General features: G+C 40.0%; 1 protein-coding gene across 1 annotated transcript; it reads right to left on the bottom strand.

Annotated features, from left to right (window-relative positions):
- Positions 1-7644: 7644 nt before the first annotated feature.
- Positions 7645-15576, bottom strand: LOC138602437 (Golgi phosphoprotein 3-like). Its single transcript, XM_069673910.1, has 5 exons — positions 15183-15576; positions 14557-14688; positions 12461-12575; positions 11951-12111; positions 7645-9832 (listed from the first exon to the last, which is right to left on the bottom strand). Exons 1-5 carry the CDS (start codon positions 15390-15392, stop codon positions 9569-9571), a joined length of 882 nt encoding a protein of 293 aa, XP_069530011.1. The 5' UTR covers positions 15393-15576; the 3' UTR covers positions 7645-9568.
- Between the last annotated feature and the right edge of the window lie 1373 nt (positions 15577-16949).

Raw genomic sequence — 16949 nt, 5'->3', positions numbered from 1 at the left:
ATGGGTCGGAGCGGTACAGAATCCAAAATACGACGAGAATATAGTCTACATTTCAAACCTGACGATTTTGAACGAGACATGACATCAGAGGCGGGGGCGTCCTAGACTGAGGAAGTGTAGTTTAGAGAGCTCCCCGGCCTCCGCCAGATGACAAGTTTTACGTAGTATGGCAGAGGTTTTCCAGGGCCCATTGGAGGCGGCTGTGGCTCAGTGGTAGAGTTGGTCGTCTTTCAATCGGAAAGTCGGAGGTTCAATCCCTCAGGCTACATGTCGAAGTTTCCTTGGGCAAGACACTGAACCCCAAATTGCTCCACCCAGTGGCATAGCCAACGGGTATGAATGTGATAACTCATTGACAGTTTGGCACAGTTTAGCAGCCTCTGCCATCAGTGTGTGAATGGGTGAATGTGATATGTAGTGTAAAAGCAGCTTTGAGTGGTCACAAAGACTAGAAAAGCGCTGTATAAGTACAGTCCATTTACCATTGGACAAGCAGATAGCGTCCTCCAAAGGCACAAAGCCAAATAGCATTTTTTTCCCTACGGGGACAATTAGCTCCCCATAACAGCATGATAGGACTGAGGATGAAAATGGGCAAACTGACCCTTTAATATAACATATTTTGTCAGTAAGAGCTCATTCAAGGCCTTTGATCTTGCAGTTAAGGGGCGTCATCTAAAACTTGTGTACTTATGTAACTTGTGTCATGTTTTTAATTATCCTCGAAACCCATATTCATCAGAGTCATGGTTGTCTGAGACACTCAGGACAAACTAACCTGTCAAACCTGTTAACTACTAGACATCATTACAGTCAATGTTTCCTCATTTGTTTGTTCTTTCCCCCTCAAGGCGTGAATACTCTGGTTTGACCTGCTTCACTTCCAGACAATGGAAAAAAGCATGAGGTCATTTGTCTCCTCAGACTTCTTATGAAATATATTTTCACAAAAAGAAGCAACAACACGGTCTGTTTACACACAGAGTAGCACATGACTGAACTGTTTGCAGGTACAGTAGGTCTGATAAGCAGGTTCATAGTACATCTACAGTGAATACACCCTCTCTCTCTTCCTCTCTTTGTAATATCTTCAGCATGTGGCAATAAAAGACAAGAAGGCATATTTTATAACATCTGTTATCAGCAGAGAGAGGCCGTGCTTTCTGCAACCATGTGAGCCCTCTGCACTGTACCTGTAGATCAACCTGCTTTGAAACGAGCAGATTAGATTTTAGATTTATTCCATTCTAAGCTACTTCGTAGGATAACTTTTCACTCAGTCATTATGCAAGATATATTCAATATAAATCTCCGGTTATTTGCTATAAAAACACATTGGATTGTCACAGATTAAGGCAGCACATCCCAACATATTTGGCTTGTAAAGCTGTTGTGAAAAAAGCAGAGTGTAGTTTGGGTCTGATGCAACATTTCAGAAGTCTGTTCCACGTTGGAGATATTTCCTCTCTCACATGGTTTCATTTAAATGACTCTGGAATGCATTCAGCCACTCTCTTATATAGTTACACAAGCAGCACTCATTTCAGTGACTATATATTTATTTACTTTCTTTCTTCCTGTTTTATTACATATCACAAAGTTATTGTTAAACTCTGACTTCTGTTTACTTTTGTTTAATGGTTTGATGGTTATTACATGGGGGTGTTGATAAGACACCCCCATGTAACAACCATCACATGTGTATTATAATTGGTCGATATGCTGCTCTGGTACAATACATGAAATGGTAGCAATTATGCTTATTATTGTACATGGTCACTTTACAAATATAATGAATAAATAAAATACATATAATCCATCTATCTATACTGCATATCCTGTTCAGGGTCACAGGGCCAATCTCAGCTGTCATTGCGCAAGAGGCGGGGTACAACCTGGACTGATCGCGAGTCAATCACAACACAGACGCACAGAGACAGACGACCTTTCACATTCATACCGACGGGCAATTTTAGAGTCACTGATGAACCTAACGAGCATGTCATTGGACTGTGGGAGGGAGCCGGAGTACCCGGAGGGAACCCACACATGCCCGGGGAGAACATGCAAACTCCACACAGAAAGGCCCACTATGTCCGAACCAGGAACCTTCTAGCTGTGAGGCGACAGTGCTAACTACTGTGCAGCCCACATGTAATTCTACACATAAAAATGTGTCATATGTAACAGATCAACAGGTTTTCAAGTAAATGTCATGTTAAGTTCTGTACCCTCTTTAACTGGTTATCTTTGTCTGATGTATTATATCTGCTTCTTGCATTAAAGCTCCTGTGAGGAACTTTCTGTTTGGGTTGATTTTGGCGCCCCCTGTGGATAAAGTCGTACCTCTTATCTCTTCTTCGATTTTGTCCTGCACATGCTGAAGTGGTTGTTTTTAACAAATCTCATTCTGCTTTTCTGTCGTATGTATCACTCCCTTTAAATTTTTGCCCTGGAAAATGTAAAAAAGGCAGCGTGCAGTTAATCGCTTCATCTGACACCTACACCCCCGCCAGCAGTTTCAGGCATTTAAAATAACTATATAGAAATAATCAACCTTCTTCCTGATGCTCGGGTTTGCTTTCACAGGTCATATAGAGTAATCAGAATGAATTTCAGTCTGTTTCATAACCATCTAAAAACTGCTCACAGGAGCTTTAAGTATCTAAAAAGTCACTATAGTTTAGTTTTAACACCAAAAGACACAAAAGATGTGTTATTACATAATAACGCACAGAAAAGCAAAGATTACAGAAAAGTTCAGCTTCATTCACGCGTCCTCAGATTTTCTTGTGACCCTTCAGTGAGGTGATGACCCCTAAGCTGAGGACCGCTTCCCTAAAAGACGTCACCTTATGGATTTAAAGGTAACTTAAGGCAGCTCCACCCAGTAAAAAGCTACTTACCTATTCCTGCATCACTGTCACTAAACAAATATTATACAGTTTCTGCAGAACAGGTATCTTTGCTTTTAATAAAGTGCACTTTGCTTATCATACATATGTACTTTTAATTACTTTTTAATGGAGTATTTTAACTTTTGGATGATTTAAGTACATTTTGCTTATCATACGTACAGTATGTACTTTTACTTTCCTTTTAATGGAGTATTTTTACATTATATTGCTTGTGAAGGATCTTTATTCCACTCTATTTCTTCCAGCTTTTAATGATTGAATCATACTTTTGTTTTCGTTTATTACTTCCCTTTACACGTCACATAGTTCCTTAATTTGATTTTCTGTAATCCCCCAGCTTCCTGTAAGTCTCACTCGCTCGTGCCCAATGAATCAGCTTTCGAATGGACATATGTAACTGTCGCTCTGATCAGCTGACTGCAGGCGCTGTTAAGACCTGGGTATTTCCCTGTTCTACAGATGGGGCGAGATAGCTGCAGACAAGTTCAAACATGTTTACGATGAACGTGTGGGAATATGCGAGAGCAGTTTTCAGATGAATTTTAAAGGTAGTTTGAATGAACTGCAATGCACTGGCAGATTTAGGCCAATTTGTGGTGCATTTAGGTCACCGCCCTGGTGTGTGTAAAGTCATATGACGCTGTGTGGGCTGAATGAAATGCCTCCCTGATGACACATAAATTCAGTCTACGAATGTTTTTTAATTTCTTGTCACTGATGATGTTTTGATATCAGCACTTCCCTCTCATCACATGCCATGCTGATTATTTTGCATTATTCACTCATTATCTCTAGAATGACGTTAGTGTTACATGGCCTACATTATGAAAACAACCGGTGTGTCTGAATATCTTATCACCATCGGCCCACTGGGACACAAAATCAGCCACCGATGCGCCTGTGAACTGTTGTTGCGCTTTCAAATCTTACTCTGACAAACAGTAAAACTTTATGGTGCAATTACGTAAGTGTGAACTGTAAAAATTCAGTCTCTTCTCTTAAAAAAAAGGTGTAATCTATCATGCTTAAATCTTGCGTCACATGACACACTGCAAGCTTTTATTTGTAACTTCCTGCAAAGTTCCCTGTGACCTACGGTAATTTGAAATATCTACCTTTTAAATGTAAGGTAATATCATATTTGATATTGTAAATTTCTGATTTAATATCTTTATATGCAGAAGAAGCTTCTTTATGATCCCTTGAAGTGGATAAATCTGCTTGTTTATGTTGTTTAACGCGCAGCCACTAACTATCAGGTACAAACAGTCCAGGTCACCTATTTGTTGTATTCTACCTATTGTAAAATACACAGGCACACATTTTATATAATGCTACTGATTAAAAGGGCCTCAACAACAATATTGTAAACAGAGAAGTCTACGTCTGTGGGAGGAACTTGGCTGAAGCTTGCGGGGATTCCTGTCATACAGTTACGCCACGGTAAGTATTTAAGGGCGGCCTCACTATCAATAGGTCAAACCTGTTCCTTCTTGTCAAGCAACAAGTACAGAGCCTTACAAGCGCGGAGGGGAAGAAAAAACTGAACCTTTAAGGCTTCCTCTGCTCAACTGAAGCATTATTATCAGAGAAATGGCCGAACAAGGTTAGTATCTAAGAAGATTTGATTAAACTCAACCTGTTTTATTGAAGCTAAAACAATTTAACTTGTATTAAATCATGGATACTCAAACTGTTTCTCTTTTGCCATCAGATTTTCCTGAAACTCTTGACGTCTGCGCTCAAGAGCTGCGCCAGATTGGAGACGTACTTTACTGGAAACACAAGCTGCTGGAGATACTGATCAAGAACTACAAGACTGTCACAAAACTCTAACCTGACAAGACGTCAAAGATCATCAAGAGAAATTGGAGTTTTTGCAAAAGCTGGATTGCAATCAGAGCCAAAGAAGCAGAAGAGTCTTGGATATTGACTCATGACTGTTGGAACAAAAATCGCTGCACTCAAGTGGGATGTTAGCTTGTGGAAACACCCTGATGGATTTGTGGACTGTCAGTGCTGTGCTGTCGTATTTCAAACTGGAGCTCTACGGAGAAAGCCAAATGTGTTGGATGTTGTTGATCCACCAATGAATTACTGGGACCAAAGTGGAACATCCGCAAGAAGGTTATGAGCTAGGAGAAGCTAACTTACACATGTACCCTCTACATATCAATGTGTGTATGGACATTTATACATGTTATGCTCTGTCACAATGCCAACTTAAGAAATGAAGACTGAAGAATTCAAACTATTTATATACTATGATTACTCTGTTTTTTATGAGTAAATAAATAATCTATATTCAATCTGTCTCGTATCTGGTCGTGTGTAACAACTTAACAATACGTTTTATTACCTTTAATATATAAAACAAATTCCTCTAGCGTAAAGCTACAGCCATGAGACGAGTAGCTTACGTTAGCATAAAGCATTATTAGCACATTTTATTACACTCTGTATTGAATGAAAACTTTGATATGTGTTTATTAGTGAGCTTTAGAGCCACTGGTTGGCAGATATATTTAGTTTTGAACCGAGGTAGGCTAGCTGTTTCCCTGTTTCTTGTTTTTATGCTAAGCTGTCAAAGATATCTACTTAGGTTAGCTTAGCACAAGTATGAAAACAGGACCACGCAGCTAGCTTTTTACACTTAAGTACAGATTAAAAAACTGGTTATAATATGATAATTAGTGAGATTTAGAAGTGCTAGTGGGAAGGTTTTTTTTGTTCCTTTGGACAGAACCATGTTTCCAGTCATTGTGCTAGGCTGTCAAGATGCTTACTTAGCTTAAAGAGCAGAAAGTGTGAAAACAGGACCACATAGCTAGCGGATTCAGTACAGATTAAATAACTGTTTATAACATGATAATTAGTAAGATTTAGAAGTGCTAGTAGGAAGGTTTTTTGTTCCTTTGGACAGAACCCTGTTTTCAGTCTTGTTTAGATTTCTACTTAGCTTAAAGAGCTGAAACAGTGAAAACAGGACCACACAGCTAACTGATTCAGTACAGATTAAAAAACAGTTTATAATATGATAATTAATAAGATTTAGAAGTGCTAGTAGGAAGGTTTTTTTGTTCCTTTCGCCAGAACCATGTTTCCAGTCTTTGAGCTAGGCTGTCAAGTTGCCTACTTAGCTTAGCCTAGCATAAAGAGTGAAAACAGGACCACGCAGCTAGCTATTTTTACATATCAGTACAGATTAAAAAACTATTTATAATATGATAATAAGTCAAATTTAGGTGTTAGAAGGGATATTTATTGTTCCTTTGGACAGAACCCTGTTTCCAGTCATTGTGCTAAGCTATCAAGATGCTTACTTAGCTTAGCCTAGCATAAAGAGTGAAAACAAATCAACAGCTAGCTCATTTTACGTTTCAGTACATATTAAACAACTGGTTATCATATGACAGTAAGATTAAGAGGTGCTAGCAAGATTTTTTTTTCTTTTTGACAGAACCCGTTTCCAGTCTTTGTGCTAGGCTATCAAGATGCCTACTTAGCCTAGCATACAGAGTGAAAACAGGACAACACAGCTAGCTGTTTTGACACTTAAGTACAGATTTTAAAAAACTTGTAAGATTTAGAGGTGCTGGTCGGAAGATTTTTTTTGTTCCTTTGGACAGAACCATGTTTCCGGTCTTTGCGCCAGGCTAAGCTAATAGCTTATACAACCTTTATCATTATTAGTGCTATACAAACTTTATCATAGCTGCTGGCTGTTTTACCTTAACTTCCACTCCACTGTACCTACAGGGTACATTTGTCCTAGATGAAAACATAAAACAAACAAAGACAAAGGTACACAGACTCAGGTATAAGAACATGGTAAATACACGGAAGCCTTAAGTGAGGACAGGATTAGCATACACATATTTGTGACACTAATCTTTTCATAAAATTCACAACAAGAAAGCAGATTTCAGCTGATAAAATGATCATTTATTTCTTCCCATGGTCGAACCACGAAGATAAAGGATAATTTCAGATTGTTGGTGTTTTTAAGGACCTGTATAACCTGTAGTTTATGCACACCTGAGACTAAGGACGGCTGGGGATAGTAAGCCTCATTTAATTCTTCTTTCTCGTCACAGCACTGTTAGAAATTAAGTTGGCGTATGCTTGGCAGGACGAATTACCTGAGGGCTCTGATTCCTGCCTCTTTTTTTTGTTCTATGACGTATGAAAGAAAAAGTTTATCTTGTAGGTGAATATCAGGAAAAATGTACATCAATATAAGCACATTTAAATAAAAAATGTGTCCAATATTGACAGATAATTTTAGAACCCCCAAAACAATCAGATTCTCCAAAAATGCCAAACTAGTCCTTTAGTTGGTTGTTTAATCCGTCATCAAAACACGGCCATTAAAACTTTCCAGACGCTAAGTTTGTGTCCTTACAATGTTTGCTAATCTAGTTCAAAAAAGTACATATTTAAATTTCAGTGATGTATGGTTGACTGATGCATGCAAATCCTCAAACCTTAGAGGCAGGAACTACGAAATGTTGGGCATTTCTGCTTAATACATTTTTTACATCATATTGATGCACTTAATAATAATTCTAGTTCAAGAATAATCTCTTACAACTACACCAGACATACCACCTGAAGATATCCCTATTATTTATGAGTTGAAGTTGAAATGTAGAACAATAAAAACACAGAAGAAGTAAATCCATAAGTGTACGTATAGTGAATAAAAACAACAGCAAAACAGTGCTAAATTCAGGCACTTAAAGGATCCTTACTTTATTTTGTGTGGTAATACAAAAGCATACAGAATTATAGAGGATAGGAGAGAAGATCCCTTTCTTTGAATTCCATTAGATCGTACACATAAAATGACTAATAATTACATACAAGCCTTTTTCTCTGTAGCTACATCCACAAGTACCCAGCCCTCCACCAATAGCATGCATGGTCTCTTTGCTGTAAACGGATCTCGGACACTTCTTCGTTCCCATTGCTATTTTTTGTAGGCAGAAAAAAACAAACAAACAGACAAGAACTATAAGTATGCCATGAAACAAAAAGTAACTTCATACATAGATGACACTCATCAGACCAGAAAGACGTTTACAATCATGATTTTTATATCGAATAGATTGCATGTTGTTGAACAGTTTCAGTCTCTGGGGCCAAAGTAACCCTCCAATAATCTGCACGTATGAAACAAAACATATCAGATAGAAATAACCTCTCGTTATGACGTGACGTACGAACCGAGACAAATTACAAAGCGAAAAAGAAACTCAAGTGGCCGGTTCACCCAAATTACACAAGAGTGATTCATTCTGTTTTTATGAGGGCCGTATCATAGTTCCAAAATAAAACGTGTTGCAGGAAGGTTTGTGGGTTAGTCACAAAAACTCCAGGAAGAGATGTTATTACTGATTTTGCTTTACAGCTGATGATTACCTACCAAGGAAATTCCATCTCTTACAGAAGCATAAACAACATTTAGGTCGACTGTAGATAACACACGGAACTAGCGCGTTCGGCTAACGTGTGCAGCCTGTTTATGCGAGAACCATCTTTATAGCATGACAGATTTAATCTCAACTGTTACATAAAAATATGAGCAGAAGCCTTTTTTTTAAATATATATCCAGAGGAATGATTTTTAAAGATATCATAAAGATCAATAGCTGTAGACAAAATAAGTGAGATCTTCGTTTTTATAACCATGTCTGCTATATACGACCTACCTACAGGGCTATTGACTGTGCAAAATAGTCGATAAATGGCGTCTACTCCAAGCATCATTAGCAACATAAATACAAATGGAAGACTAGTCTCATTCTATATAACGCAGAACGGACCGATAGCAGAAACAGAGAAGTCATGTGACTACTTTAGACTCTAGGTTTAATTCTTCATTTAGGTCAGAGGCGATAAAGGGCTGAATGATGCAGCGAAAAGCGTGTGTTTGTTTTTTCTCTCTCCTCCTCAAAATGAAATGAGGAGGAAAGGAGAAAAGACGATTTAATGAGAAGACAGAGTGAACATTCAGGTAGTCTATTCTAACAGTAACCCCGGGTTTGTAGTCCCGAGACAAGTGGGCATGAAAAATGTGGAAGCAGAAGACCTGCGTGACTGCACAGAGCACGAATAACCGTGTGATTTGCTATCCTGCGTCCTTGCATAAGCGTGTGGGGACAGTATGGAGGCCAGCGCTTGATGCTGGACAGATCTTGTAGTGATGGAGAGGTGATGTTTCCTTATTGTAGAAGGGAAACTTGGCCCCAGTCAAAAATCTTCATATCCACCATGACTGCTGCTGCTGCTGCTGCTGCTGCCACCAGCTTTGTTCTTTGATGTTTCCTAACTTTAACAGAAGCCCATTTTCGTATGTTTACAAGTATATCCAGTAGATAAACCTCACTTTTTGAAAGCAGTCAGTCATTTTTCATTTCGTTCCAACCAACCAAATGTTACCTGGTGAAGCCCACCACCGATCAGATTGCACTGGGTTAATATGGACTACCACCAAAAAAATGTCATCCGGAATAGATGTACAAACAGGCTCCCCAACCAAAAATAGATTGTCTCATTAAAGTGAAGTCTGTCTCATTAAGTCCTTCAACCGATTTAAATAACACAGACCATAGCCAGATCTTACAGTCCAACCAATCAGGTGTTCCTCATTTTGTGAACGCGGCCACAACAGCCCACATGAGTTCGTTGGAGTTGGGCTTCGCGCTCTCCTTCTCGGGCTCCAGCTCGAGCAGGGTGTGGACTCTCTTCATGCCCAGGTCGTACTGGTCGTCTTGGAGCGGGGCGAAGGCATTCTCGAGGACGTCGGAGGAGTGGGCCAGGAGGATCAGAGCCAGAATACGCTTGTCCATGCGGTTGGGATCGTTGACCCACTTCTCTAAAACGGAGTCCTGGACCTTCTTGACGAGGCGCTGTGGGTAACGACATTAACAAATGTGTTTTTAACATATTCATCACATACATTAAACTAAGTGAAATAATTAAAATATTAACAAAATTAAAGAACATGTTGGATTATTACTTATCCGCCTTTTCATATCTGTCTGCCAAATTAAAAGCTAGTAGTAAGGATGCACCAATACCACTTCTTTTCAGACCAAGTACAAGTACTTACATTTGGGTACTTGCCGATACCCAGTACCGATATGAGTTCTTAATTATATCATTACTACTAGTAATAGTACTTAAGCTCCGATACCGCCCGATACCCGATACTGGTATCGGTAAGGGTGCATCCCTAGCTAGTAGCAATAGATAACTAGCTCAGCATAAAACAGCTAGCTTAGCTCTATCTGAAGGTAAACATATCTTCAAACAAGCTGCCCTAAAACCTACTTATTAACGCTTTTAATCACACTTGTCATTTTTACTATATGATATAATGCGTTCATTAATACTACCCTGTCTTCTGCTAACATGAGCTATTCTGTACGCTCTACAGAAGTGAAAAATACAACTAGCTGCCTTTTTCTGTTTCCAATCTTGATGCTAGGCTAAGCTAACTAGCTGCATTTTTATCCTAAAAGCTAGTCCATAAAACAGCTTTCATCTTGACAGCCTCGAATAAAGACAGGGGGAAACAGCTAGCCCAGCTCTGTCCAGAGGTAACCACCTGCCCTAAATCTCACTAATTAATCTCGCTTGTCGCTGTGGAACTGTAACTTCAATGAGTTAATTAATGCTACCCTGTCTTTATGCTAACGCAAGCTCTTCGTCTCCTGAGTGTAGCTTTACGTTTAAACACATTTTAACAAACACCGGTTGATAGAGGAATTTGATTATATGTATTACAAAATGAGGACACTATCTCCAATATGAGACTCAGTTTTATTAATGATAATGAACATTCTTAACGTGTTATATTATTATGCTTGTTGTGAGGCAAGACCAAATACTGAAAATGCTACAGTTAGCTACGTAGAAACCAACAAAAACCGTTACATTTACTCTAGGCAGCTATATTACTGTACCATATGAGAAAAATAATTATCATAACCAGCTAATTCTAAACAATTAAAACACAGAGTTGCTTTATTCTGATCCATTTAGCTGTACAACTTTAAAATTCAACTGAAATCACTCCTCCCTTTTTGCAGTCAAGTCATGTATAACTAATGTTAACTTTAACAATAGTTTTGTCATCATCTAAAAAGGTAGGTAATTTTTTTGTCCTGATATGCACCAAATGATCGGCAGCCTGCGAGTCAAACCTGCGATCAGTGCAACGAGGACTGTAGCCTCTGAGTGCTTGCTCTACCTGAGCTAAACCAGCACCCCAGGTAAATAATATCTTAATGAAAATATGAAATGTGTCTCGTCCTGATTGCATAAAGGGGGTAAAGATAAAGATAGAAGTCTTTATCTGTGTTTGATTAGTAGAGGCTGGCTGGCTGAGTGACAGCAGGGGAACAAGAGACGCCAAACCGGCAGTGTAGCTTACACGTCGTTGGTACACACTTTGTGGTTAGCAGTGGTATCAAAGAGTGAGCATCAAACCTGAATGGACCCTCGTGGTATTTGCAGGTATAGTTAGTATTGACTGTTCTACAGCTAACTAGCTCTTTAGCTACTTGCACATTGATGTTAGCATTGAACTATTTACACGACTGAATGTATGATTGGTGCCTTTTTCAACAAGCTAATGTGCAAGGACAATTACAGGGTTGATGATTATAGAGTGTGGCTGTTTAAATACATTATAATTATATATTATAAAATAGTTAGACTTATTAAGTGTGGCTGTGTGTAAACAAATTCTCCATCTACGCAAATGGAAAATGAATTACTTGGAGGCAGGGTAATGCTACAACGTGGATCCTAACTTTTTATTATTTCTTTATATTCTTTTAGAGTTTGTAAGCTGCAGCAGAAAGAAATGCACTTTAATTTCAGTTGGCCTTTAACAGCATCCAATGTAGCTGATACTGTGTGAGTCCAGGCCGACATCTCAGACATCTCTTCTGTTTTTTTTCTACTTCTCAGTCAAAAACTCCCCAACAACACAAAGTTGAGCCGACACCCCACTTTACCTGTTTAATGGTACTGTTGGTGAGCGGATGTGTGGTCATGTCGAAGAGCAGGAAGTTCTGTTTCTCTGTGGTGAGGACACCTTTCTCTACCAGGTTTTTCGCCAGACGTTCTCGCACATTTCTCAGCTGGTAGTGCAGCTTCAGGGGATTCCAGGTCTCTCCTAAAGGTCAACAGGTGATCATTTGTAGGACATAAAACACAGATACACAATCAGTCATTTTAACACTATAAAATGTCTAAAGTGGCTCAAAAAGGCAACGATGTGTAGCAACTGTTAATGCTCCTGCTTTAAGCGTCTTATTACATTTGTTTGCCTGCAAACACCCCAAACTATGATATTAGCATTAGTGTATCTTTGTCAGCTAGCGTCAACTGATACAGCTGTCGTTGTTTGTTAGACTTTAGTCGTGGTTTGCTGACAGCCTTCGAAAGTATAACGCGTCATAAACATGTACAAAAGGTCAAACCAGGCACGGTTGGGTTAGCAAACCCTGAAGCGCTTATCTCACCGCTCAGCAGCTCTATCCAGCTCTGGACCGTCTCTGGAGGCTGGGTTTCCTTTATGTGCTTCAAGGCCTCATCCAGCAGCACATCTCCTGTAGGAGCATCTGATTTGCAGATCACCTGGGCAAACAGAAAGAGGATATGTTTGAACTGGGATAAATATTAATGTCCGCCTCACAAACACCTGGGCTCGCATCCTGTTTACACAGGCATTACTACGCATGCACAAAGGTTCAGTAAAAGGATACATTTATTGGTGAAACAACTACTTATGTGACATCCTTTTGATCATAGAGACCAGATGGAAGAGTGTCAAGTGTCTTGCAACATAAAAAGACTTTCTGGAGAGTTCCTGACCAGAAAAGTTCCTGTGAACGCACCCATAAGTCAGCTGAGGAACATGTTACGCAATAAAATGGTGGATGAGAATAAATGCTGGTTTGATGACCAAAATCACGTTCAGGAATTCTTGTATTGCATATCTACAGAAGCTCTTAGCGGACATGCATCCATACATTATATTTTTAGAGTTATTTCTGGTTGTTTTCTCGAAATCTCGACTTATTTATCTCGTCGTTACGAGATAACGAAGCAGCGAACCACGGTGACGTCAAATGATAATATCTCTTATCCCCTGAGTTGTAAAAGCACCAAACAAACATATAAACAGGCTTAAATTGCAGCGTTAGTGTGGGCAATGGCAGCATGTCCTGGTCTGTAATATCACAGTGACCTGATCACCGGAAAACAGTTCTGTTATCACGAGAAACACGCTATGTTATCTTGAGATAAGGGGCTAAATTAATCGGTTATAACAGGAAAACCAGGTCTCTTATCCCGAGATAACAGGGAAAAAAAGAGATCTCGAGAAAACTACCAGAAATTATGTATGGATGTATGTCCGCTAAGGGCTTCCATACACATCAACTTTTGCTTACTGTAATGTGTAATGAGCAATAAAATACAACACACGATCTCTGTACGGCCCGTGTTATTCTGATTTTTACCACTTAAAGCTTTTCAACACATTAAAGTTGGAAGAAGGCAGAAAAAAAAAAAAAGATTTTCTGTCTGCAAAAAAATCACATTCAGGTCTCGATCAAACAGAGCGCGTTTTAGCAGCTGGGGGCGGCTTTTTGTAGTCGTTTTCAATGAGAGGGACGCTTTTTGCGTGCTGCTTTTGCGTTGCTGAGCGCCTCGCGTTTTTGGAGAAACGCTCTGAGCGCCTCGAGTTGAAAAAACTTAAACTCAAAGCAGAAAGTCGAAAACATCATTGCTGTTTTTTCTCGTTGTCCAATCGGATGAATGGAGAGGCGATCTTTCTGTGGGGGTGACGACAGAAAGTTTACCGTGGTACTTGCAGTGATCTTTCCAATTTCTGAGGGTCTCATGTACCTACACAGATCTCTGTTTCCATGTGTTTCATGTATTTGGGAACATCCTCTCACCCTCCATCAAAGCCAGAGCAAGTGCCCTCCGCCTGTCCATTTTTTAATGCATATATAACTAATCTATTGAACACAAAGTTAAGTATTAGCTAGCCAAAATAAATAGGAACAGATCTGTCAGTTTACAAAATAACAGTTAGGTTAATGACAGCTACTGATTCATTGGTTGCCTTAACAACAGTAATACATTTTTTTTTTAAAAAGCCAACAAAAAAGGCAGTGCGGTGCACCTCGCATTTTACAGCTGGCAGAACGCGCTCTGTCTGATCGGCACCCAAGGCTCCCTCAAGTCGAACAACAGCCAGTAAAGTTGGAGAAAATATTCGACCCAACTTGTTGAGTTGATAAAAAGTCAAAGTGATATTACACAACAAATGTTGCAGACTAAAGTAACAATGGCTTTAGTCTAAAACTTTTAACTAACTCACATAAGGCAATTCTCGTTCTTTAATGGTAATATGGTGTAAGGTTGTACCTGTTAATTACATAGTTTAGTTGTGGACATTAAAGTAAAATACTTTTTATTGCGTCAGAAACAACTTCCCAGCTTGGGAACTCCGAGCATCTAAGGAGCAAGTGAACGCACAGTGAACATCGCTTTTTTTTTTTTTTTTTCACCCCCGAACACCTGAACACATCAGCACAGTCCTCACCTTCCTTGAGAGCAGGCCTTTCCTCCTCACACCGCAGGCCTCCAGCTGTAGCCTCCCTCTGAGGGCCAGTTCCACCAGCATACACCCTCTTAGACCGGAAGAGATACAGTCGTTCCAGAAAGACGTGTAGCCCTGGGAGGAGGAGAAGAGCAGCAGGAGGAGGAGGAAGAGAGAGAGAGAAAAAACAGCAAAGGTGCAGCTTTTGTTAACTTAGCTGACGTGTTTGTAAGCATATAAAGCTATGCGACTGGGTTCAACGAAATATGTCGCTGCTGGCAAGCTGTCAAGAAAGCTGCCCAGGTAACGACTGCTACTAGGGCCACGTAGAAAGTAAATTAGTTAATTGGCTTACGGTAGGATAATTGCTTTCATTCAGCAAGGCGTTTAGCAGCTTACAAGCAACAAAGTGCAGCTTATGAGTACGATATTTACATGGTTTTACACAGGCTAGTTAGCGTTACTGTGACTGCTAACAAACAATTAACAGCCGATAAAACTGGCTGGTGAACCTTTGCTTGAGTTAACTTTGTTGACATTTGCAAACACGGTTGTTGACGCAACGTAAACATGATGCCTTTAAACGAATGAGCCTACAAGCTATTTGACGGATTAAAAACAGCCCACACCTCTCGATCCTTGAGGCCCAAGAGCAACACTTCCTCCATCAGTGTGAGTCTTGTTTCCTTCGAGTCCCCCTTGTCGTCTTCCTCCTCCTCCCCGCGGCGAGATTCGTCTTCCTCCCCGCCCGACTCCCTATCCTTGTCGGCGGCGGCGCTGCGGATGGCCTCGGTCCTCCGCTGGACGAGGCCCGAGGTTCTCTGCGTGATAGCGGCCATAGCTGGTGCTGCAAAACGATCAAATCCGAAGAAAAGCGCCGACCTCGACCAGCCAGAAAGCCACGCAGCATGTAACCTGGAGGTTAAAGGTGAGAACAGTGAAACGGTTGACAGATCGAATAAAGACGACCGTTTTCCTTATCCTCGGCTCGGGATTCCTGCTTCGACTCTGCCCACTTCCTGATCCAACATGGTGGCTGTGGCAGTGACGTCGAATGTGGTTTCACCGGAACGTTGAACGCATCACGCCTGTTGCATTCAGTGTCATCGGGAATAAAGCAAATCTGAAAGTTCAACGCCTAAAAGCCATAACCACCGTGTATCACAATCATAGACCGATCACAATCAATTGAGGTATAAAACGTCTTTATGCAAAGTTATTATAATTTTGAAATTTGTATTAGTTTTTATTTTTATTAAGTTTTTCATTTTGGTTTTTGATTTCAGTTTAGTTTTACGTGTTCATAAGTAGTTAGCAAGTTTGAAAGAATGCATGACATCAAATATGATTTTCATTAGGCCTTTTTATTGGGCCAGTGTCTCTTGAGAAGTCGAACAGAGCAGGACAGCTATAGTAACCACAGTGTGAATCGAGGGGAAAACTGAGCTGAGCTAAACATTTATCTAGTAAAAAACTTCAATAGTTTGTTGCAAAAAAGTAAAAATTTGATACTAAAAAAATACTCTCCATGAACTTGTAAATGTAAGAGTACTCCTCATAATTTAAAATGTACAATGTTTGACCCACAGAACGGTTAGTAAGACTTGACCTTTAAAACCGACCTTAACCCTTTAACCTCCTGCTCAACCATTTGGTAGAGCACATTTTAAGTCACAACATCTTAATGAAAAATGTGTTAAATGTAACTTAATCTGATTGAGTCTGCTGCCTACCAGGAAGTGAGCAAACAAAAACTTAGGTCCGACATGTGTACTCGGTCTGGCTAAATTTTCGACAGTAAGCATTCTTCTCGACGCATTATAGTTTCTAGGGATGCACGATATTAGATTTTTTGCCGATATCCGATATGCCGATATTTTACAACTCATTTAGCCGATTACCGATACCGATACCGATATTTTTTTCCTGCACACCTAATTGCAGAGATCATCAACTCTCTTCTGTATTGGAATTAGCGTACAGTATAATGGTGATACTCTTATCACATTTGTTACAACGGTCGGGGTGACGGGTCTTGAGATGGTTAATCAAGTTTGTAGTGTTGAAAGACTTTGCCTTGGCTCCTCCTCGCATCACCGAAGCTGAGCAGTCATTGCAAACAGCAGTTTTCTATCTATTTCGGACACTTTGAAAAGCTTCCACACCACAGACATTTTGGCTTCTAACTCTCTCATGCTGCAGGTAGACACACGTGACGTCTTCACGCTGCGCCGCGCAGGTCTTCTTCGCGCCGGGGATATTGCGCCGAGGTCAGGCATTTAATCTAGTATGCAGCAGCCCATTTTTTTATCGGTTAATTACATCGGCGGATATCGGCATGTTGGCCGATATCCGATAGTTCCAATAATACCGATAATATTGTGCATCCCTAATAG

Source organism: Semicossyphus pulcher, unplaced genomic scaffold, assembly GCF_022749685.1.
Source record: "Semicossyphus pulcher isolate SPU_LCO1_2020_fin unplaced genomic scaffold, fSemPul1.0.p SCAF_22, whole genome shotgun sequence".
In the NCBI taxonomy this organism is placed as follows: Eukaryota; Metazoa; Chordata; class Actinopteri; order Labriformes; family Labridae; genus Semicossyphus; species Semicossyphus pulcher.
Note: the sequence above shows the minus strand (reverse complement) of the source record. Positions and strands in the feature narration are given on the sequence as shown.

Excerpts from the sequence above, each read along its gene's own strand:
- LOC138602437 (XM_069673910.1), bottom strand. The coding sequence starts at position 15,392 with ATGGCCGCTATCACGCAGAGAACCTCGGGCCTCGTCCAGCGGAGGACC. Across the intron at positions 14,689-15,182 it reads TGGGCCTCAAGGATCGAGAG|GGCTACACGTCTTTCTGGAA; the intron begins GTGTGGGCTGTT and ends TCCTCCTCCCAG. Across the intron at positions 12,576-14,556 it reads AAGGCCTGCTCTCAAGGAAG|GTGATCTGCAAATCAGATGC; the intron begins GTGAGGACTGTG and ends CTGTTTGCCCAG.